The 25416-nt window shown below is 39.5% G+C and overlaps 1 protein-coding gene across 2 annotated transcripts in view; it reads left to right on the top strand.

Moving 5' to 3' along the window:
* LOC149259032 (Prolyl oligopeptidase family protein) overlaps positions 1–21154 on the top strand; it is a 369520-nt gene extending 348366 nt beyond the window's left edge. For both annotated transcript variants that reach the window (XM_089417209.1, XM_089417216.1), the window contains 3 exons: positions 19725–19941; positions 20195–20388; positions 20537–21154. In XM_089417209.1, the coding sequence (XP_089273335.1) occupies positions 19725–19941; positions 20195–20388; positions 20537–20723 (598 nt within the window). In that variant the 3' untranslated portion in view covers positions 20724–21154. The remainder of the gene's footprint in view (positions 1–19724; positions 19942–20194; positions 20389–20536) is intronic.
* Positions 21155–25416: the final 4262 nt, after the last annotated feature.

A 25416-nucleotide genomic window follows, 5' to 3' on the forward strand; every position in this document is an offset into this window, starting at 1 on the left:
TTGCCCAAATGGGTCCATACTTTGCCACTCTATCCTTGTATGCTGTCTTTATTTGCTCCTTTGCTTGATCCATAGCCTCATAAATGAAGCCCATAGCCAACCTTTCCCCATCCACCAACCGCAACACCTTAACTAGTGGCTCAGCAAGCTTCACAATCTCTGCTGCCTTTCTCCAAAAAGTTTCATCATGGACTTTCCTTTTCAATTCTCTGCCTTCTGGTTTGTTAGACCAATTGGTTTGATTCCATTCATCACTGGAAAACATCTTTTGCAAGTTTCTATGTTGGGAAAGCATAGATTGCAATGTCAAAAAATGTGTAGCAAATCTAGTGATGGCAGGCCTAATAATATCCTTGCCTCCAGTGTGTTTCCTCATGAGACTCAAAACCAGTGTATGATTGTAGATAAATTTTGTTATGCTTTTGGCATTATCTACAGTGTTTCTGACCCAATCTAGTTTTCCAATATCCTCAAGCATGAGGTCTATGCAATGTGCAGCGCATGGGGTCCAAAAGATGGTCTTGTGTTTTTCCTCTAACAGTTTACCAGCAAGAACATAGTTAGAGGCATTGTCTGTGATGATTTGAACAACATTAGCCACCCCCACCTCCTCAATAACCTCATCCAATAGCTGAAACAACAAGTGGCCATCTTTTACCTTATCAGATGCATCAACTGATTTTAAAAACATGGTTCCCTGTGGGCAGAAGACAAGAAAGTTTATGATGGTACGGTTTCTTTGATCAGTCCATCCATCTGACATGATGGTACACCATGTTCTTGCCCATGAGTCCCTGAACTCTTGCAAATACTCATTAATGGATTGAATTTCTTTCTGCAAACGAAACCCCCTTAGCTCTTGCATAGTAGGGCCTTTGAAGCCTTTTCCAGCAGCATGTATGGCATCAAACATAGGCTCATAATATGGTGAACGAGCAGCATTAAAGGGGATATCAGCATCATACCACCATCTAGCTATGTAGTCACAAGCAGTCTCCCTCAATTCTTTCTTCCAATGGTCATCTAAAGTGGGCTGAATTTGACCTTTACTAACTTCAGGACCATGTGCATCTGATGGAGAGGAGGGAGTGAAATAACATTTGATAGTCACATCACCCTTCATTCTACCCTTTCCCTTATCTTGAACAGAACCAAAAGAGGGAGGAACATAACGGAAAGGGTTGGATGCCTCAGTTTGAGGGATAGAGGAAGAACCCTCAAAATCATAGTGGGGGTTGGTAGCCATCATTCTTTGTATCTCCCTCTTCCTCCCAATCTCAGCCTGTATCTCTTGTTGCCTAGCCTTATCTTCTTTAAATTTTTCAAAGCTGGCCAACAAATTCTTTCTAATCTCCTCAATTTCATCAGAGGGACATGCGGTAATTTGGCCTTTAATCCCTGCCAAGTGTTGTTTCAGCCTATGAATCCCCCCAGGACCTTCCTTAATTTTCCTATGGCAAAACTTGCAATGCATCTGACTATCAACCATTTCAACATATGCCCAAGCAGGATCTTTTGCTCTAGGTGCCATTTTTTGACTAGGAAAACAATCTGAAAATGAAAAAAAAAAAAAAAAATTGATTCAATGTTCATTTATTTGACAAAAAACACTCTCTAAGCTTTCTTGATATGCACCTAAAATTTACTAAGCAAAAACAGATTTATAGAGGTGGAAAAAAATACCTCCAGGCACAAACTGCCTCCTCAAGCTTGCTACAAGAATCAGCTCCTCAATGCTGCTCCAAATGGCTACCCAAGAAGCTCCTCACTCCAGCTACAATGCTCCTCCAAGACTCCTCACTGCTGCTCCAAAACAAGCTCAAGAACTGCTCACTAATTCTCAAAGAAGACTCTCACTCAAATGCATAAGACTGTTGTGAGTGAATGAGAGCATTTGGCTGTCTTAAATATGGTTTGGGAGGGGGAAATGGACCCCAAAAGCATTTAACAATTTACCATTACCCTTTGGAATCCATAAACTGAATTGCACTTTACCAAAAATCACAAAAAAAGTTAATTTTTTTCATCTTTAACGCTGCCCAGCCGTCGGTTCTTTGACTCGGCCGAGTCAATACGGACCCGGCCAGGTTGACCGAGTCATAGTTGACTCGGTCAACCGAGCCGGGTTGCTGGCCGGGTCATAAAAATTTGTGTTGGCTCGGTTCGAAACGGCCGTTTCCGAGTTGACTCGGCCAGGTTGTAAAACAATGGTACCATGGCATGTGGCTTGGAGTCTCCCCTATTACTCCCACTCCATTCCATCAATATTTTCCATTACACTTGCCATCTGCTGGATGTACCAATGGACTTGTCACTCCCTTAGAAATTGAAACCACCTAATAGGGTCCTTCATTAACCTCTATTGTCAAGGAAGGTAAAATTAGTGCATGTCCAAAGTCGATTTGGAAGGGCATGCCACTATGAAGTGTCCATTTTTGATCTTGATTAGCAAGCTTATTTGCTCAATTGCACTAATGAATTGTTGTATTGGAAGGTGAGGAGATGCATTGGATCTTATACAGGATTGCAGGTGGGTCTTCATCTTGGACTTGGCCACCCTATACGAGAACCAAACCCTCTAGAGGTCCACAATGGCATTTGTAGGGTAAGCGTTGAGAGTCATGGGTCTCCATCCTTGCAAAGCATTGATTCCCACACCACATGCTTCTTCAACAGCACTACTTGCTTGCTCGTGCTCCAGTCTTACAAAGATGATGATGCATTTGGACCATATTTCCCAGCCAACTACACGTTAAGGCAGTTGATCCAAGGCCCAGAAGAGGTTATGTCTTGCCCGGGGAGACATGGGAAGGCATGTGTCATCTTCTAGCCCTCATTGATGGAGCATCGACTCAATTGTGAGTTACTTGGAGACCCATGAGACCATTGTTGGTGCCCCATAGCCACTTGGAAGCACCACATGATGTTTTGCTTGGAAACCAAGGGGCCACCCCCTTGATCATTATTCATGGAGCCCTCTTCTTCATCATGGCACTTTGAGGACCCATTCATGCCTTTCAACGGTCCTCTTACCATTATTTTATCATTTCGGCTAGCTTTGGATGGCTTGTCTTTCACTTCATGAGCTATTTGGTGGGCTTGTCACCAAAGATATGTTATTTTGTACATTAAAATATTCTTAGGGGCTACATTAGGCTAAATCGAACTTAAGGAACCTCATGTAGAATTTCCTAAGTCTATCCGTTAGAAAATTAATCTGTATTCTGTTGGTTTCTTTCTTCTACTTGTAAATTCTGAACAAGTTATTTAAAACATTTAAATACCGAAATAAACACAATACAGTCACAACATCTACAGATCATCAGCTGAAAGAAAACAAACACACAAGTGACACCGTTATTTTTGAACAAATGTTCCTGGAAAAACCCAATGCAAGAAAACCGGTGCAGCTATTATGAGGGTTTATTATTAAGCAGTATTTCGTTGAGTACAACTGGGTGCCTAACCGACTCACCCGATAAAGAAAAAATACACGGCAACAATACCTCTATATTCGGAAACAAGTATTCAGAAAAACCTGTCCCACAAAACCCTCTCCGACAACTCTGAAGCTCAGTGCTAGCCCTTCTGGCCTCTGCGTCAGCCTCCTGCGTCAACCCCAGTGCCCTTTGCATCAGCCTTCTAAGGCACCGCGCAGCCTCTGGGACCCTCTGCGTCACTCTAGCAGCCTCTGCGTTGTCTCTGTTGGGCTCTGCGTGCCCTGAACTGGCTGTTGCTCACACTCTCTCTGCTTATGCACTGGTTTCTCAGTCAATGTTGCACGAAGCGAGGACGCGGAAGCGAGGACGCGGAAGCGTCATTTTCCAAAAATCTAGGAAGCGAAGCGTCTGCTATATATATATAGATATAGTTTTATATATTTTTTTACATTTATACTCAAAACAAACATCTCAAATACCAAATTAGTTGTAGAAGACATGAAAACATGCATATTTTTGCATAAATCAAGATAGATATAACATCCATTGTACATTAATGATTAATTATTCGAGCATCAACCATTTAGATGCATCAACCATCTAGAATCTAGATTCTTCTCCTCTTGTCTATCCTTTGCCTCTACCTTGATTGTCTAGGGATATTAGTCAACATTGCCCAATTTTGATCAACCAACCTAATTCAAGACTTAAAATATGGTAGAAAAAGCTTAACATGTTTGATAGATGATTTTGACTTGATTGAAAGGTAATTTTTTGCTAAGGGCGTGCCGCGTGACAAAGGAATTCAACAATTAACACCGCCAACACTAGGGTACATATAGGGCTTGGTCCTCTTGATTAAATGCTAATCACATACCTTCATACTTGATATAATCTAATGAAATGCCACAATCCCATTGATCCTAAATTCCTGAAAACTGTTAAGTCTGCTGAATTTTGAATAGGATATGAAATTCTATTTTCTCCATATGAAGTCCAATGAGGCTGGAACCACTCTCAAACATCTTGAGTCATTTCATGGTAATGTTAAAAATTTAAGTAAAAGGATGAAAATGAAAAATAAAGGAGAATGTCACTTTTACTTTAAAAATTTAACATTACCATGAGGGAGCATCTGCTATATTTATATTTTTTTTGCCTTCATTCCTCACCCTAACCCAAGTCGGACCCACCTCCAACAAGAAAACTCACCTAAAATTAAAAAAATAAAAAATAAAAAAAACGATTTTCTAAACAGCGCGGTGCTTCTCCTGAATCATACGGAAGCGCCACGCTTCGTACTGCTGAAGCGCCGTACGAAGCACGCTTTGGAGGTCTGGAAGCACGCTTCTGAAAAGTCCAGGAAGCGGCAAAAAAATTCGGAAGCGCGCTTCCGGCGAAGCTTCCTAGGCGCTTCCGCACGAGACGCGCTACCGGGCTTGGAACCGGGGGGGGGGCGCTTCGTGCAACATTGCTCTCAGTGTTGTCTCTGCCTCTTTGTCTAGTATTCATTGCCCCTCGTTGTTGATCATTGATTCACTTTTGCTTAGCAACCCCGCTCTAGCAAAATGAATGACTGATCACTCTGGTTTGTCCTCCAACTGACCCTCAACCCTCTTCTTATACTTTTCCTGTTGGTCCTTCAACAACCGAGATTAAATCTCTAATCAACGGCTAAGATTAGATTTGGCTTGATCCATGACTTTTGGAACCTTCTAACCCGGTTTTATATTAATACCCATTAATATTTTATTTTTCCTAAGTTTAAACTTAGGAACTCCATTAAAAATATTAATTATTTTAATCTTTCTTAAATCGGGAAGAATCTGCACAAACCATTTCTGGGTCTTGGAGATCTCATGTGTTTTAGCCTTTCCACCAATTTTCATGGCTAGAGCACATCCGATGCTACCCCAAATCAACACCTCATATAAATAAGAGAGGCCTCATTTTGTATTGGATCATCATCACATTCTTGGATTAGCTCTTCTTGAGTAATTCACATTTCTTCTTGGATGACTATTGGAGGTTCTTTCATGCATTTCGATACCTTTGGAGGCTAGTTTGATTTTCTTCTTGGAACCATTGTCGTGATCTTGGATTGGATATATCTCTTGTTATCTTGTAAGTAACTCTTGTTGAAAAAAATCATGAATAATGTCTAATGTGTGGAAATTATGCAACTAGTTCTTTCTTTTATGCCCTAATTGTTGAATATCATTGTTAAAGATTGTTAGATTGCAAATTTGTGCATGTTACTCATTGATAACAAGTAGAAGAATGTTCCTAGTGGATTGAAGTTTATTTTCTTCCATGAAAGTCCATTGATCTTGGATGGGTAATTGTTGAGAGATAGCTGCTAGGGCATCATTTTTCAACCTCCTTGAGAAACGAATTAGTCCAAATTTCGAATCATTAAGACTCCCAAGCCCAAGGGGAAGGCAATAGTTTAAGAAATTTTGGTGGTCACCCTTCTTTTCGTTATCTTTTATTCCTCCTAAAAATTTTGATCTCTCACCTAGATGGCCTTGCTAGGGCTCCATGTGAATTTCCTTGGAGGGATAATTTTGCAATTCTGCTTGCGTTGGTGTCCCTCCTAGAGATCTTCAAGGTTTCACGAGATTTCAACGGTTCATTTGTGAGGAAAACCAAGCCCTAGCTTGGAAATTGAAAGCTAATCTTGGACGTAATAGTGAAAGACTTTCTTGAGGGTTATCTCCCATCAAAGCTTGATCACTCTTAACCCTTTCCTTGTCTTAACTTGACCTAGCGTTCTCCTTGGAAGCCTCCTTTTCATGATAAATCCTAAAACCCTAGGTCTCGTGTGGACCCAACCTAGGTCTCTTGATTTTAGCAACACGTCTCTTGGAAACAATTGCTTGTTTCAAAGAGCTTATTGAGAGGTCGTATATCATTTTGGGGATCTTGACTCTAGGTATACCTAACCTTATTGTAACATCAAAATCCCTAGATCTTGACCCTTACTTAGGTCTTTCTTGGATAGCCATTAAGCTTCATTGGAGCAAGTTGTTGGAAATTGTAACTAGGTTCAATCTTCATTTAATGTATTTGAGTCATCATGAAATGTATTTGTTAAAAGAATAAAGAAAAGAACTCTTATTATTGTAACAATGACTTATTAAAGCATGGGTTTCATGCTTGGGTCATCATTATATTAGTCAAAGTCTCCATTGTGGACTCCTAGGATTAATATTGAGTTTATAGAGTCATTGTATATTCAAAGAGACCCTTCTTAGGCTTTTCAATCATGTAAAAAGGTTTACTATTGAGTCAAATATAATCTATGTATCCTCCACACCAAGTCGGCCTAGAAGAGATCAAGTCAGCCTAAGGACACTAATTCGACTTCACATGGAGCCTATAAATACAAGCAAGTCGAAGTCATCTGGAGCATCTCATCTCAAGCAAGTTCGATATCTCAAGAGTAGTTGGAGAAGTACAAAGTAGGACGAAGTGGGTCTAAGGAAGCTGAAGGAAGTGCGAGTTTGGGGAAGTCTAAGGAGAAGAAGAAAATCAAACTTTTGGTGCCTCTCTCTCTGTTTCATGCCCTAGTTTGGGAGATCGAAGTCTCCCAAGTTTCATTGATGCCGAAAGTTGCTGCCTAGTCGAAGTTGTTGGAAAGGAGGGTCGAAGATCTGGGAGGCTGACTTGGTGTGGAGGGAAGGTTTGGTCTTTGTCTAGGGTGAAGAGTCTCAAAGAATACTATCGAAAGGAAGAATTTTCTTGATTGGGTTTTCCCCTCGAGGGGGGTTTTTCTCTGGCATAGTGCCTATATCTTGTGTCTCTTGTTTTGTGATCTTCATACACACATAATATGGTAATTGCTTGGTGAAAGATAAGATAATAAAGAAGTAAAAGAAGCCAACACACTCACAAGTAATTATCAAGAAAGGAGAAACAAACCCTAATATAACTGCTTTGATTTTCCAACATGGTATCAAAGATAAGGTCAGGAAGAGTCAAAGATCACTTTGTTGGCATGTATTCTCCCTCTTTGATGAACTACATAAGAATGGGTATCAACATTGCTAGAAGCTGGATCAAGAAGGTCATCTTCTACTTATTCAACAAGATCAAAAGTCAAGGATTCTTGGTGGCTCTTACAGGATCTCTTAATGATGACAATGCATGGATCATTGATAGTGGAGCATTGAGACACATGATAAGAGAAAGTAAACAACCTCATACACTATCAAAGGAGCCATCTTCTCATGCAGTGGAATTGGGTGACAACAAAAGCTATGCTGTTAGAGGCCTGGTATCATCATCGTTGAAGTTGGATAATGGATCGAAGCTGCACCTCAACAACATTCTATATGTTCTAGGTTTGAAAAAAGAATTTTCTTTATATTTCTTGTTTAGAAAATAAAGGGGAAAGAATTGCTTTTTTGATGGAAAAGTATTGGTTTGGGTAAAAGACTAGCGTTGATAAAGCTAGGGTTATTGGTGTTAATTTTTTGTATGGTTACATTGTTCTTTGCTTTGATAATTGCATCTCTTCATTAATACATTAAGTTCACCCCATAACATCATAACATTATTCAGATTTACATCATTATTCATCAGCACATGCAATTATGTAGAAAGAACAATAACATCATCATCAATGTAGAGGAACATAAAGGGAGGAGAGAAGAAAAACATGGACACATAGAGACACCAGGATTGGTCGGAGACCAGGGAAAAACCCACTATGGGGAAAACCCTCGCAAATCTTCTTCTAATAGATTGTCATTAGATGATTCAGCAAAAGAGAGTACAATGATCCATAACTTCACAACAACTATAATATCATGAAATGCATCTAAACATCAAAACTCTGATTCAGATAACTGTAATGTATTTACTATTGTCACTGGCTGTAGCCTGTTTCCGAACACTACTGTCACTGAGTGAAATCTTCGGAATACTGAAATCTCATCTTGGAGTCCTGGACACAGGGAGGAGGAGCTATGCGGGCGACTATGACAGACCTGGTCACTCTCTGTGAACTTCATGATAGAGACTATGGCAGCTCGGTTGCTCCCATACCATTTTGTGCAGGCGACCAGGGGATCAAACTAACCCAGACTCTCGGCCACTCTCATGAAGACTCTGTGCCAACGTCTAAGGTTCCCTGGACACCGTCATGAGCACTGTGTGCTAGCGTCTAAGAACTAAATTGCTCAGTTAAGTGCCAACGTCCAGGAATAAGAAAACCCTAACTCAGTGCGAGCTTCATCTTGTAGCTTCGAACCCTTGTGCAAGCTTCCTCCGTCAAACGTGTACGAGCCAAGACAAAATGGAAGAGGAGAAAAGAGCTTGATCAATGTGTCCAAATGAGCTTGAGATCTCTTCTATTTATAGGCTTCCGTGAGGATCCACTTGACATGTCCATTGGTACATGTGCATAGGGCGGATCTAATCCAATATACATGAGTGAATAAAATAATTCATAACTCAACTTTTGCTAGACCAAATTGGGTGATTTTTAGGTCGAGTTTGGCCCTCTCAAAAAGTGGAATTCAATGCAATCATCATCTCCTTCAAATGAGTAGTCCAAAGTGGAATTTGACCGCAGTTGCATATTCTCAACTAGGGAGAATTCCACCTGCCAATATCTGACCATCGATCAACATGACATACGTCCCATCTCAAGTATCTCATCATCTCGGATCATCAATGTACATCTCTTGCTAATTCCTGCTTATCTCTCGATTGTTCTTTCTCATATGCTGAATATTCTCGAATCTAGATGAAGAAGAATTTGCTACCAGGTGGGAGCTTAAGCTACTAGCCTCTATTCATCGGGCTACAACCCGGAATCTCTATCAGCGAGCTACTACCCGGAATATCAGTCAGCAAGCTACTACCCGGAATATTAGTCGACGGGCTACTACCTGGAATATCTGTGTCAACAGGCTACTACCCGGAAATATGTGTCAACGAGCTACTACCCAAAAATATGTCAATGGGCTACTACCCAGAAATGTGTCATCAGGCTACTACCTAGAAATGTCATCGGGCTACTACCCAAAAACACCATTGGGCTACTACCCGAAAATATCAGTGGGGAGTCAAATCTACCACCCGCATCATAATCGCAGAGCATATCATCAGGGAGCACATCTCAACCTAGAACCATATCGGGGAGCTTCTACTCAACCCATAATCTCATGGGGGAGCTACTACTACGACCCCATATCGAGCAATAGGTGATATAGGGGAGCTACTACTCAACCCATCCTATTGCCTACTAATCTTCCCATCAATGACCCTGAATAGTCAAGTGGTAGAACACCTGCATCATAATCCTATCTTGGGCGAGATACCCGACTTACCAAAGGTAAGGATCTCACGTCCCCAAGCCTCCTCAACCGTTGGCTAGACGAAGAGGGATAATCCCAACAAGCCCAACTTGTGGGTATGATGCCAACTAGGGTATACTCTGCAATGACCAAGATAGGGTGAGCTACTACTCCAACCCTATGGGTAATAGATAGGGGTAATGCCCTATTGTCTAGAGTTCCCTCAACCCCAGGAGCCCTCTATCTCAATTCCATACCTTGGGAGCTCAAATAGGGGGGAAGAGTATGGCTCAATGTCCTCGATCAACATTGCTCTCATCATACTCATATCATCATACTTGTATCAAGTAATCATCATCTATCAGTAGCAGTTGTCTCCTGTTTATACATGACATCAAATCAAATCATGTTAGAGCATAAATAATCATATAAATCACAAAAGGATACCATAATCATCCTCCCTCTCAAGGAGGTGCCAACCACAAGCCTAAGCTTGTCTCACACAACTGCACTATCTCAATATATGAGAGTATCGCAATCCCAACTATATATATAGGATTCTCTGCGAATTGGATCCCACTCTTTATTATCACAATGTTTCCATGTCATATCTAGATCATGCTCATACAACTCTCTATGGAGCTTATTCAACCCGCGCATAGCTATTAATGCTAGTAACATCATACTCAACCTTGGTTGTGTCACATACCTCTCATCATGTCATCTCATACTAAGGCAGCACTCATATGTGCCTATCAATAATCAACATTAGCACCTCCATATGGTCATATAACATAAGAAGAATAGATCATATCATGCAAACATCTTGAAGGATTCTTGGCGGCAATGTGTATGAAGTGGCTCAATCACGAACTTATTCATGTTCTATGCACATTATGTATATATATTTATGGATGGATGTTCTAAACGGAACATTAATGCTTCAATCGATTGTCAGATGCCATGTCAAGTTCAACAACATCTTTAACTTCAAATTGGAGTGTCCAAGAGTTTGCATTTCCCCTTTCCACTGCTTCTTTAATAGTTTCACAATATAGATTATCTTTTTCCAACTTCAGAAATCAATTTATCATGCCATGATACATTATTACGAGCTTCAGAATCCATTTCCCTCTCACTTATATCATCAGAGGCTCTTTACCTGACAATAGTAAATCGTCAGTATATAAAAACCAAAATCAAAATCAAAGTCATACCTTGGAACACTTCTGAGGTAAAGGCTTGGATGAACACATCATCCTGGCTTCATCAGATAACTCTCAATGCGGACATATCTGGATCGGGCGAGCTTGCTTCATGCAAGTCCCACTGCAACCATAACACTTTACCAAACCACCAGCCTTTCATAAATCCTTATTGTGTAATCAAATCAACTCATCAAAGTTTAGAAAAAAATCATCAATATCTTAAACTCAATTCTTTGTAGATGACAAGTAGAGTTTTCATCAAGTCATGACATCATCTATTATCATGCCAATAGGTTGTCATCAACCATGCAATATCAATAAAGTCATTCCCATAATACAAGTCATAGGAAGTCACTATGCTCATATATCATTGTCATCAAGGCAAATCATCAGTCATCAAGTCAAAACATTAGACATCATGTCAATATCCAAATTTTCTATCATAGTAAGATCTATAGTCCAAGACATATCTCAATCATTGAGTCAGAGATCTAGGTCATCATCAGACATCATACAGCTCATATATATCAATCAGCCAAAATATGTCAAACTCTTGTAGCACAAACTTCAAACATAATGACATATCTATATGTATGTCATGGTCATCGGCAAACCTACTCTCAGATCTTTGGGATATCTGCTACTTATCTGTGGAACTGACATCCTCCAGGTGAACATCTTGATTCAAAGTTCAGACAGCTTCAAAAATCTTCAGATGATGGTCAACAGTAGTCAAACCTCTGGACGCTCCCTTCAGGTTAGCATGGGATCAACTTTAGCTGCCTAGAAACTACCTGGGCCTTAGCATGCGTGCGTCCAGGGACGAGTATTCCCAATTCTATGCCTGCGACCAGAGAAGAAACCCTAATTTTTGTACAGGCTTCAAATCTGAGACCTTGTTGTAGATCAATAATGTCAGATGCACATAAATCATATACCAACAATACATAATGCAAACAATAATAGGAGTAAGAATCTTGAGAAGAGATTCTCCCTCTGACTGGGAATGTACTTTATTTGTCTTCTTTCATGTCATCACCTTGTCTTTATTAAAGTCATGCAACAATAGATTTGTTAGGTCATAGAATCAAACATATATCCATCATGGTCATAACATGCTCATGTCAGCTACTACATCATGACATCAATCTTTCATCAAAGTTTAGATTCACATGATAAGAACAACAGACAGGTGTAACAACATACTTCAAAGATTATGAACACAATATCACTTCTATCAAGTCAATCCATCAGGTTAGGGCATTCAGTTTTACCATATGCCATAATTACTATCAAAGACATGACCATGGTTAATAAGAGATCTAGAGTATCAATCTCATAGTTCTATCATCAAGGTTACCATAGGACCAAGTCAGGTCATTCAATAAATCTTTTACCAAAAACCAAGCATTATCAGTATCAATGAGGTAACCTTTTATAAGAGATCCATCATGCCTTATGCATGTCAAGTGTCAAGCGTATAATTTACTAGAGTCAAGGTACTAGCCTTCTTCATAGAATTAGGATCTCCAAGAACAATAAATGTTAGCCAAACCTCAAGTTATGCCACTATATCCAAGATCAGCAATAAGTAGCCTCATAGAATCAAGAAGATCAACATGATCAAAATATTCAATACTAGGTGCACCATTTCATATGAGTTCAAATCTCTTTCATAGGCAAGCATGAGTCATTTGTGAAGGAGACCTTCTCAACATACCATAAGGCTTGCCTAGTCATCCAATGTTATAGCTAAAACATAGCATTGAAACAATATACCTTCCATACCTTGTAGTGTTCAAATACTTGTGCACCTTCTCATAGACAGCTTGTAGTGCTTGTCACCTTTTCATCAAGTGCCTCTTTACCTCTTTCCAGATCTAACTTCTCTCTCCTACATCTCAAATGATCCTCAAGAGGGATCTACTTATCACATCTCATCAAGGAGGTTAGATACATCCATATACTCAAATATACATGCAGGAAGTATAAGCAATGATCAAAACAATAATCATAATAATCAGATCCATAAGTCTAAACAAGAGTAAAGACACAAAGAAACATCATAAGTCAAGGAGTACTTATCTTCAATGAGAGGTGATCATATCCCTCTTGAACTAGCCTTCAAGAATCATCACTATCCATAGTCCACATAGGAATGTTGCCTTCAATCAACTCAGCCATCTAGGGCTTCATCAAATCTGTCCCTAGTGCTTGAGCATCTTCACATAGACCATGCTAGAGTTTCATACATCACATATCAAGTCTTTGCCATAAACTAGTGTTTCTGTCAAACCCTAACCATCAAATCCTTATGCACTAACTACCTAGGGTTTCCTTCATACCCTAGGATTCTTTTAGGTCTCTACCATCCTCTTCTGGCTTCCATCAAAGTGTCTCCATGAGGGTGATTTCCATGGCTTTTCTCTAGCCCACCTTTGATGCCATGTTTATTTTTCATAGGGCTACATTGTTCTTTGCTTTGATAATTGCATCTCTACATTAATACATTAAGTTCACCCTATAGCATCATAACATTATTTAGATTTACATCATTATTGATCAGCATATGCAATTATGTAGAAAGATCAATAACATCATCATCAATGTAGCAGAACATAAAGGAAGAAGAGAAGAAACGAATGCACACATAGAGACACCGGGATTGGTCAGAGACCAGGGCAAAACCCACTATGGGGAAAACCCTTGCAAATCTTCTTCTAATAGATTGTCATCAAATGATTTAGCAAAAGAGAGTACAATGATCCATATCTTCACAACAACTAGAATATCCATGAAATGCATCTAAACATCAAAACTTTGATTCAGATAATTGTAATGTATTGTCATTGCCTGTAGCCTGCTGCCGAACACTTTTGTCACTGAGCGAAATCTTCGGAATATTGAAATCTCATCTTGGAGTCCTGGATGCAGGGAGGAGGAGTTGTGCGAGCGACTATGACAAACCTGGTCGCTCTTTGTGAACTGCATGATAGCGACTATCACAACTCGGTCACTCCCATACCATTCTGTGCGAGTGACCAAGGACCAAACTGACCTAGACTCCCGGTCGCTCTCATGAAGACTATGTGTCAACATCCAAGGGTCCTTGGACGCCGTCATGACCACTGTGTGCCAGCGTCCAAGGACTAAATTGCTCAGTTATGTGCCAGCGTCCAGGAATCAGAAAACCCTAACTCAGTGTAAGCTTCATCCTGTAGCTTTGGACCCTTGTGCGAGCTTCCTCTGTCAAACCTGTGCGAGCCAAGACAAAATAGAAGAGAAGAAAAGAGCTTGATCAATGTGTCCAAATGCGCTTGAGATCTTTTCTATTTATAGGCTTCCGTGAGGGTCCACTGGACCTATCCATTGGTACATGTGCATAGGGCCGACCTAATCCAATATACATGAGTAAAATAATTCATAACTCAACTTTTGCTTGACCAAATTGGGAGATCTTTAGGTCTATTTTGGTCCTCTCGAAAATTGGAATTCAATGCAATCATCATCTCCTTCAAATGAGTAGTCCAAAGTGGAATTTGACTGCAGTTGCATATTTTAACAATTGGAGTTCGTGAAGGAAGTCATTATAGAGTCATTACCCCACCTCCTCAAGCTTTGGTTCATATGGAAATAAGTCCCATTAAGTTGTGGCATAGGAGGTATGGTCATCTACATTATAAGGTCATCCCTACTCTTCGTCAATTGGTTCATGGTATTCCTAAGTTAGATCATGAAGGTGTGTGCAAGGGATGCTCTTTGGGAAAACATACAAGAAAGCCATTTCATAATAGTGAAACTAGGTCTAAAGAGATATTAGACCTCATCTATTCCAATGTGTGTGGGCCCATGTCTAACAAATCACTTGGAGGACATCTCTACTATGTGACAGTCATTGATGACCATTCTAGAAAGACATGGCTCTACCTCCTCAAAACAAAAGATGAAGTATTTGATAAGTTAAAGGAGTTTAGGGCTGAAGTGGAAACCCTAACTGAAAGAAAGATAAAAACTCTAAGGTCGAAGAATGGTGAGGAATACACTTCTAAGGAATTGATTGCATATTGTAAGGAAGCAGGTTTTAAGAGGGAGCTCATTGTTCCCTATTATCCCTAACAAAATGGATTCGCTGAAAGGAAGAATAGGTCAATTGAAGAAGACATTCGAACTATGCTCCTTGATCAAGACCTACCAAAGTTCTTATGGGGAGAAGCAACAATGATAGGCGTATACATTCAAAATAGAAGTCCTCATAAGAGTCTTGATAATACAACACCCGAAGAAGTATTTACAGGAAAGAAGCCGAGTGTGGATCATCTCCGAATCTTTGGAAGTCCAACATACATCCATGTTCTGAAAGACAAGCGAGAGAAGTTGGATTCTACAAGTATCAAGGGAGTATTCGTTGGATATAGTCTCTCCTCAAAAGCATATAGAATCTACATCAAGGAAGGAAGATATATTGAAGTAAGCAGGGATGTCATATTTGATGAAAATCAAGCATACAAGAAATCAAAAGATATTCCTATTGATTTTGATGACGAAGAAGTTCCCATATTTGAAGAAGAGAAGTTCATCATGAAAACTCTACTACAAATCTTGAAGAAGAAGGACCAAGTGAGCCTATTCAATTGGTGGTCATCCCAACCACAAGGAAAAGGCCAAATTGGTTGAAAGCTACATTAGAAGATGTTGAAGGACATGAAGTTGCGAAAGGAACCTTCAGGGAAAGAAAGAAACCGAAGAGATATTTTAGTTATCTTGCATATATGACAAAGTTGATTGAAGCCGAACCATCTACATTCAAGGAAGTTGTGCATCAAGAGGTTTGGAAGAAAGCAATGCAGGGAGAATATCAATCCATCATGAAGAATGGGGTTTGGGAAATTGTTCCTAGACCTAGTGACAAGTCGGTAATCACATCTAAATGTATCTATAAGATCAAACATGTTGTTGATGGAAGTATAGACAAGTACAAAGCAAGATTCGTTGCAAGGGGTTTCTCTCAAAGGGAAGGCATTGATTATGAAGAAACCTTTGCACCCACAACAATATCCACTACCACTAGATTGTTGGTTTCATTGGCTACTACAATGGGGTGGAATATCCATCAAATGGATGTGAAGACCGCATTTCTGAATGGGACCATTGGTGAGGAAGTGTACATTGAACAACCCGAAGGATTTGAAGTTAATAGCAAGGACTCCTATGTTTGCATACTTAAAAAGGCCCTATATGGTTTGAAGCAAGCTCCTTCGGCATGGTATGCAAGGGTGGATGCATATCTACTTAGAATTGGGTGCGTGAAGAGTTCAGTTGATCCAAATCTTTACATCAAGGTCGTGAATGATGAGCCCTTAGTCATTCTACTTTATGTGGATGATCTATTCATCACAGGTGTGGAGCGAAGAATTCAAGAATGCAAGAAGATGTTGGCAGTTGAATTTGAAATGAAGGATCTAGGATTGATGCATTATTTCCTGGGTCTTGAAGTATTTGCTTCATAGACTCTGATTGGGTGGCAGTGAAACCGATGGAAGGAGCACTACTAGAGGATATTTTAGTCCGGGAGCCGCTATGATCTCATGGATGAGTAGGAAGCGAGATCCTATTGTGTTAAGTAGTGTCGAGGCAGAATACGTGGCTGCATGTGAAGTAGGAAAGGGGGTTATTTGGTTAAGGAAGCTTCTGACAGATTTGTTCGAGAAGTCTCTAGGTCCTACTATGATTAATTGTGACAATCAAAGTTGTATCAAGATGTATGGAGATCCCATGTTTCATTCTATAACGAAGCATATTAACAATAAGTTCCACTTTATTTGGAACTTGGTGCAGGATAGGATCGTGAAGTTGGAGTATGTCTCGATAGATGAACAGGTAGCAGGCATACCAAAGGCTCTTCCTAATAAGAGGTTTGAGTATTTGAGAAACCTGCTTGGTTTGGTAGACATTGCTGATTGTATTGATGATAAGGAAATGGAAGAGGAAATGCAAGTGAAGCATTGCCTAGGAGGACATCTGGTCGGCACTTTATGTTGATGTCTATGTCTCAAAGTAGGGAGGGTGGCGTGGGTCGTAGAGCTTTGACCATGAATACGCACCTAGGTCCCTGGGTTGGTGGTTAGCAAGTAAGCCTCATGGTTCCTAGAGGGGCTAAAAGCTTGAGTCCACCTTATTCCCACTTGGATAGATTTCCCTGGTCAGGAATCTAGTCCATGGAATTGCGGTGCCAAAATTGTTGATAGACCAATGGAAAACTTACCCAGGTCAGGAATCTAGTCCGTGGCATTGCGGTGCCTAAAGTTCTTCATTGTTTATATAGTTTGAGATCTTCCATTGTATTTTTATATGATGAATACTTCCCTAATTAAGAGGGAGTGTTCGAAATTGTAACTAGGTTCGTTCTTCATTTAATGTGTTTGAGTCATCATGAAATGTATTTGTCAAAAGAATAAAAAAAAGAATTTTTATTATTGTAACAATGACTTATTAAAATTTAAAGCATGGGTTTGATGCTTGGGTCATCATTATATTAGACAAAGTCCCCATTATGGACTCCTAGGATTAATATTGAGTTTATAGAGTCATCGTATATTCAAAGAGACCCTTCTTGGACTTTTGAATCATGTGAAAAGGTTTACTATTGGATCAAATATAATTTATGTATCCTCCACACCAAGTCGGCTTAGAGGAGATCAAGTTGGCCTAAGGACACTAATTCGACTTCACATGGAGCCTATAAATACAAGCAAGTTAAAGTCATTTGGAGCATCTCATCTCAAGCAAGTTCGATATCTCAAGAGTAGCTGGAGAAGTGCGAAGTAGGACGAAATGGGTCTAAGGAGAAGAAGAAAATTGAACTTTTGGTGCCTCTCTCTCTCTGTTTCGTGCCCTAGTTTGGGAGATCGAAGTCCCCCAAGTTTCACTGATGCTAGAAGTTGCCTGATATCAAAAGTTGCTGCCTAGTCAAAGTTGCTGGAAAGGAGGGTCGAAGATCTGGGAGGTTGACTTGGTGTGGAGGGAAGGTTTGGTCTTTGTCTAGGGTGAAGAGTCTCAAAGAATACTATAGAAATGAATAATTTTTTTGACTGGGTTTTCCCCTCGAGGGGGGTTTTTCCCTGGCATAGTGCCTATATCTTGTGTCTCTTGTTTTGTGATCTTCATACACACATAATATGGCAATTGGTTGATGAAAGATAAGATAATAAAGAAGTAAAAGAAGCCAACACACACACAAGTAATTATCAAGAAAGGAGAATCAAACCCTAATATAACTGCTTTGATTTTCCAACACAAGTGAGTCTCATATTGAGCCTCTTCTTTGAATGGGCCTTGAAAATCACGATACACCTCATCATTGATCTTATCATCCTGAGTGATTTCCTCCATACTGGGACTCCTCTCGTTGGTGAAAATCCAAAAAGAGAAGGGACTTAGGCTGTGGTGACTGTGGGCCTTAGTCCAAAGTGTTGTTGTGCCCTCTAGTTTTAGCCTACAAACTAGGCCTGCTAGTTTGTGCAGCAACAGTTCACTTTATTAAATTAAAAAGGTAAAGATATTTTTATTAGTGAGTTGTAATTAATAAAGTGACTAAAGTGGGTCACTTGATAATTTAATTAAAACAGAGCCTTTGATCTCATGCTTTGATCTCAACTGTTGAAGGTTAAGTTTTTGGCTCATGTCAAAGTTATAAAAGAAAGAGAGGGAAAGGGATAAAGACACATGGAGCATTCATTTCACAAATCACGTGAGTGAAGGAGAAAATTAGAGATCTGATTATCAGCTATTGGTGAGGATTTCAGCAGTAGTTAAGCAAGAAGGCAGCCAACCAGCAACAAGGAATTGAGCAGCTTTACAGCCCAGCAGAGCAGGTTGTACAGCCATCTGTACAGATTCCTTACAGCCATATGGACTGAAGGTTAGGCTGCCTCGATTTTTGCACAAACTATAATTTTCAAGTTTGCTGTTTGTTTGATTAATTTCTCAAAGCCATTTTTTTCTATAAGGGAGCTCTTGTAAGTTTTGAAGATAATTTTGAATGATGAACTGATCTGGAAGGGAAGAAATATTTGTGCACTGTGTGTGATTGCTTTTCTCTTTTTCCGCTGCATGCAAAAGTTAATAATTCCAGTAAGTAACTAGATCTGATTTGTTTGCTTAGATAGTTGGCTTTAGGATATTTTAACAATAAGCATGTGGTAATTTTACACCATCTGTCTTTGATTTTCCCAACTTGTCCGTAACAACTATCTGAAGTACAATTGATATTTTTAGGGCTTATTTTGACAGAGGGTTAGTTGGTATATAAAATCTCATATATGCTAAAATTGACAAATTAGGATAAGACATGTGACTGGCATTAATACCGTTCTATTCTGAAGGATTCATAAACTGTGTAATTGCGAAGATGGGGAGGGTTAGCTCTCTCCATTTGTCACAGAACGCTTCTTGCCCACTGTGAAAGGAGCAGTAGTCCTCCTTAAGGTACAGTAGGTTATCACGTCACATGCATGTGGTAATTTTACTGACTTGCCTAGTACAAATATTTTAGGTATATTTGATGTTTTTAGAGCTTATTTTAAGGATGCTTTATTTGGTATGTATGATCTCATTTATGCTAAAAGTGAAAAGTAGGATGAAACAGCAATAATAACTGGCATTAACGCAGTTCCTACTCTTTGTTCTTTTGTTTTATCGATGTTTTCTTTTGTTGTTTTTTTCCTCATTATTGACAACCAAGGTACTAATTATGAACATGAGTTCAACAGAGGAGGAGGTGGTGGAGGCAAGTCATGGCATGATGCAGGGAGAGGTTTGCAGAAGCCCAATTCCATTTATGATTTCATTGCTTGCAGCAAATACCTAGTGGAAGAAGGATATGTCCACAAGGATTTACTGGGAGCCATGGCTTTTAGTGCTGGTGGAATTCTGATAGGTGCAGCCGTGAATATGTGTCCAGATTTATTTCGGACTATAGTTTTGAAGGTCAGTGCCTAAAATATGATAAACGCTGGTAAACGTCTATCGAAAACACCTTTACCATTCTCTCGTAACAAATTATTATGTGATAGACAGTCTGTTCTGAGATATAGAGCTTGTTTGACGGCGTTTCATACTTGTTATGCTTGATAATGCCAAATATATCAATGATGTTCAATTAGCAATAATATCTGTATTAGCATTTTAATCTTAAGTTATCCTGCTTGAGGAGTAACGCATATTCATAACTTGCATGCAGGTCCCTTTTCTAGATATTTGTAACACATTAATGGATCCGAGCTTGCCACTTACAGTTTTGGATTATGAAGAATTTGGTGATCCAAAGAATTTCAGCGACTTTGCCACTATTCAAAGTTATTCCCCATATGACAATGTTCAGAAAGGAGTTTGTTATCCTGCAATGTTGGTAACAGCATCTTTTCATGATACAAGGTATGTTGCATCTCGTCCTAACTTAACATGAGCATCAAATATAGTCTTCTGCGAATATATCATTCCTCAATGTTATGATTTTGTATCTGCAAGTTTTTAGGTTTCCCTTTAAGTTAACGTCTTCCGTATTTGTTTCTTTGATATTCAGGGTTGGGGTGTGGGAGGCTGCCAAGTGGGTTGCTAGAGTGCGTGAATACATACCTGTAAATTGCTGTCAGCCTATTCTTCTGAAGACAAACATGCACTCGGGACATTTTGGAGAAGGTGGTCGGTATGAACATTGTAAAGATACTTCCTTCGAGTATGCATTTTTGATCAAAATGATGGGAACATAGTTTTTTTCCTTGTCAGTTTAGCGTACCTTTCATGTATTTGAGACATCAAGCCTCATGCTCTATTAATACTTCCAATTTTTTGTTGGTTGCGAAAAGTAATATTTTAGGTACATAAAGGCTGATCCGTTTTTCTACGAATGGGGATCTAACTGTGTAATAAGTCGTAGGTTGCAGGACTCCCTGAATGAGATATTTTGGCGTTTCAACAACTGACAGTTCCTTTAGAATCTTTTTGTGGGTTGTTGAATACTGAACTTAAAGGCCCAGTTTTAGAGCTATAGGCACTTTCATTAGAAAAGATGCCCAGGATTGTGATCCTTTTGATCAATGTATTTGAAGAACATTTTAGAAAAGATGCCCAGGATTGTGATCCTTGTGATCAATGTATTTGAAAGACATTTTTTTTCTTGAAATAGAATCATAGATGTGAATTAATTTTTGCACCCTGTATTTTTTATATAAATATAAGAAGCGTTTTCTGAAATGAGAAGTCACAATTTGGTTATGAGATAAAGGTGGAGCAATTCAATACCTTTTTTGCAATAAACAGGAAGGTTCTGGGCCCCGACGTAATTTGACGGGTCGGGATTCAAATGCGAATAGAATTTCAAAAAATTGGATTTTGCACCCTGTATTTTTTATATAAATATAAGAAGCGTTTTCTGAAATGAGAAGTCACAATTTGGTTATGAGATAAAGGTGGAGCAATTCAATACCTTTTTTGCAATAAACAGGAAGGTTCTGGGCCCCGACGTAATTTGACGGGTCGGGATTCAAATGCGAATAGAATTTCAAAAAATTGGATCAATGATAATAGCTGAATTGGAATAAATATTTTTGAAACACTATATATATATAGTTCAATTATATTAAATACTATATATATAAATAAAAAAACTCATTGTAATTAATTAGGTTAGATTCATCATAATTCATCTTATAGGTGTCTAGATGAATCAATGTTTTTGTATAAACATTTCTCTATGTTTGTACTCAAAAAATAAAGATAATTATGTGTCATATTATTATTTAACAACAATGAACTAGAACAATGAACTATATATAAACCTCATGTTGGTTAAGCATTTTAAAATAAGATAATCATTATATATATATATATATATATATATATATATATAATCTAATTTTAAGGTCACGGCTAAGCCAAACATCAAATTGGTGTATGAGACCTCTTTGTTTGTGAGACAAAGGATTTGATTGCTAAGTTTAGAAAGGCATACATATTCTTTGAAAAATCGGTGACCCGATTCCTACTGCAACAAATTGATGATATTTCTCCTATTTGTTAAATTACTTTGAACAAATTACTTATAGTTTTCTATGACAAATATCGAAATACATACACTGCAGCCTACACAAACTAAAATACTGCGGAAACTAAACGCTGCACTGGAGATAAATAAATACACACACAATTACACTGTTGTTTTTGGACAAACATCCCTGGGAAAATCCCAATGTGGGAAAGCTGGTGCAACAGCTGAGGGTTTTATTATTATGTAGTATTAATCTGAGTACAAATCATTAGATGCCCAAACTGGCAATTTAATACAGAGAATAAACTGGCAAAGAGGAAGTGAGTAAAATCTCACACTCTCACTGGCGATCTGAATATGATCTGGACTCTGGATGGCTAACCCCATGCCGCGTCTATGCAACCTTTGCGTCAGCCTATGCAAATCTTCCTCACAACCTCTAGGGATTGTGTCATCTCCTCCTTTTGATCTTCTGTTGGTTGGAAACTTGACCCTCTAGCCCTTCGGTCTCACACCCCAACTTCTGGCACTAGATCTCGACTACTCCTCAACAGAATTTCGGACTCCCTCTGAAGCACTGTGTTGCCTCTCTGAACCTCTCTCTACCTTCTATGCCTTGCACTCTCCGAAACTGGAAAAAATCTCCTCCAGTCTACTATCATTGCCAAGATAATTATGTGTCATATTATTATTTAACAACAATGAACTAGAACAATGAACTATATATAAACCTCATGTTGGTTAAGCATTTTAAAATAAGATAATCATTATATATATATATATATATATATATATAATCTAATTTTAAGGTCACGGCTAAGCCAAACATCAAATTGGTGTATGAGACCTCTTTGTTTGTGAGACAAAGGATTTGATTGCTAAGTTTAGAAAGGCATACATATTCTTTGAAAAATCGGTGACCCGATTCCTACTGCAACAAATTGATGATATTTCTCCTATTTGTTAAATTACTTTGAACAAACTACTTGTAGTTTTCTATGACAAATATCGAAATACATACACTGCAGCCTACACAAACTAAAATACTGCGGAAACTAAACGCTGCACTGGAGATAAATAAATACACACACAATTACACTGTTGTTTTTGGACAAACATCCCTGGGAAAATCCCAATGTGGGAAAGCTGGTGCAACAGCTGAGGGTTTTATTATTATGTAGTATTAATCTGAGTACAAATCATTAGATGCCCAAACTGGCAATTTAATACAGAGAATAAACTGGCAAAGAGTAAGTGAGTAAAATCTCACACTCTCACTGGCGATCTGAATATGATCTGGACTCTGGATGGCTAACCCCATGCCGCGTCTATGCAACCTTTGCGTCAGCCTATGCAAATCTTCCTCACAACCTCTAGGGATTGTGTCATCTCCTCCTTTTGATCTTCTGTTGGTTGGAAACTTGACCCTCTAGCCCTTCGGTCTCACACCCCAACTTCTGGCACTAGATCTCGACTACTCCTCAACAGAATTTCGGACTCCCTCTGAAGCACTGTGTTGCCTCTCTGAACCTCTCTCTACCTTCTATGCCTTGCACTCTCCGGAACTGGAAAAAATCTCCTCCAGTCTACTATCATTGCCCCTCTTTCATTGCTTCGACTTTACTAAATCACTTCCGACCACTCACAGCTGCTACACAGGAAATCGACTTCCCAGCAAAATCGAACTGCACAAATGTCTTCTCCAAGTGCCCATCGAGCTCCTTATAATCTCTCGTTGGAGCACCAACGGCCAAGATTAAAACATAATCAATGACTTAAGATTAACTGGGAGTTTATCCTCATCTTCTTATAAAAGATTCACACCATATTTCATTTATACCCTTTAATTAACTAGATTTCCTAAGTTTAGACTTAGGGAACCATTTCAAAAAGTTAATTATTTTAATTAAACCATCTCTAGGTAGAATTTTCCCAAACGATTTTTGGGTATTGGAGAATGCATGTGTCTTAGCCTCTCTGCAATATCTCAAGGCTAGAGCAAAACTGATGTTACAGAAATCAACACTCCATCTTAGTGAGGAATATGCTCTAGTGCTGCAACCCACTGAAACATCACTCTATTTTTTCACCATCTTTTGTTGTGTTGTTGATGTCTAGCTGCTATTGCTCACCAGCCACTACACAACTTTGATTATTGCATCCTTGCTGCTGCTGGTCCTGCTGAACTATTGCCAACACTGCATCTGCACTGCAACCTTCTCCATCTACTGCTGCTACAACTGCAACAACTGCAACGGAAAAGCATCCAAAATACTGAACCAATATTGTTCAGGATGATGCATCCGTCGTTCGTGTTCTGATTGCTGCTAGCCTCTACGTTGTCATTGAAACCTCTATGCTACTGCCGACTCTGCATTCTGCCAACTGCACCCCTGTCAACTCTATTATGTGCTGCTTAGTCTCTGAATTGCTACTAGCTACTGCGTCTGTCACTCTGGCACCTGACTGCACCAACTGCCACTGATCCATCCTGCTAATGCATGTCTTGGGCTCCCGTAGCCAGGTACTGATTCATGAGGTGGAGCTCCTCAAGAATCCTTCTCATCCGTTAGCCCTCTGGGGCTACGACTCCAAATCACTCCACCTAACCCTTGAAGGCATCTCCGTGATCACGGCAAACTCTTCCTCCAATCTAGAGAACAACTTGTCGATCTCAACAAATGCAGCATGTTGATCCTGCTTCTCCTCTTTGTCCTTCTTTCTGAGAGGACACTGAGTGTTGTAGTGGCCTAGTTCACCACACCTTAAGCACTTGATCTTCGAAATGTCCTTTCTTTGGCATTGTTCCTGCTGCCCCTTTGATGCAAGGGCCACGTTCTCCTCTTCCTGCACTTGCTTCGTCCCACTGTTGTTGCTACCACTAATGGTGGCCTTCACCAAATCACGCCTCATTTCCTCCTGTTACAGATCAGCCCACACACATTCCCAATCCGACAGCTTTTCTTTCCCCAGGATACTCTAGACGAAAACTTACCAATCTTCAGAAACCTTGTTCAGCGCTAATCGTAAAAACTCTATAGGCTGGGGCGCTGATCCTACTGAAGCTAGTTGATCCCGAACATCCTGAAGCCTAGTAAGGAAGGGGTCTACACACTTCCCTTTTTGCATCCTCGTGCATCTCAACTTCTCCTCTAGGTACATCTTCCACTGCTCAGAAGATCCTTCGTACAACATAGCTAGTGCCTCCCACATCTATTGGGAATATATTTACCAGTTATGTGAGATAACACATGATCTCGAACCTCGTCGAGAGTAAATCTATTAGCTCTCGCCATCTCCTTCTTGTACTTCTTGAGCAGATTTGCATCGACGAGTATAACTACAACACTATCAACATAATTTTGAGATCATGCTCATCTAGAAGGCAAGAAATCCTAGCCTCCCAGATCACATAG

The sequence above is a fragment of the Pinus tabuliformis genome, chromosome 6 (assembly GCF_031772625.1).
Source record: "Pinus tabuliformis cultivar Carrire ecotype Pingquan chromosome 6, CPIR1, whole genome shotgun sequence".
NCBI lineage: Eukaryota > Viridiplantae > Streptophyta > Pinopsida > Pinales > Pinaceae > Pinus > Pinus tabuliformis.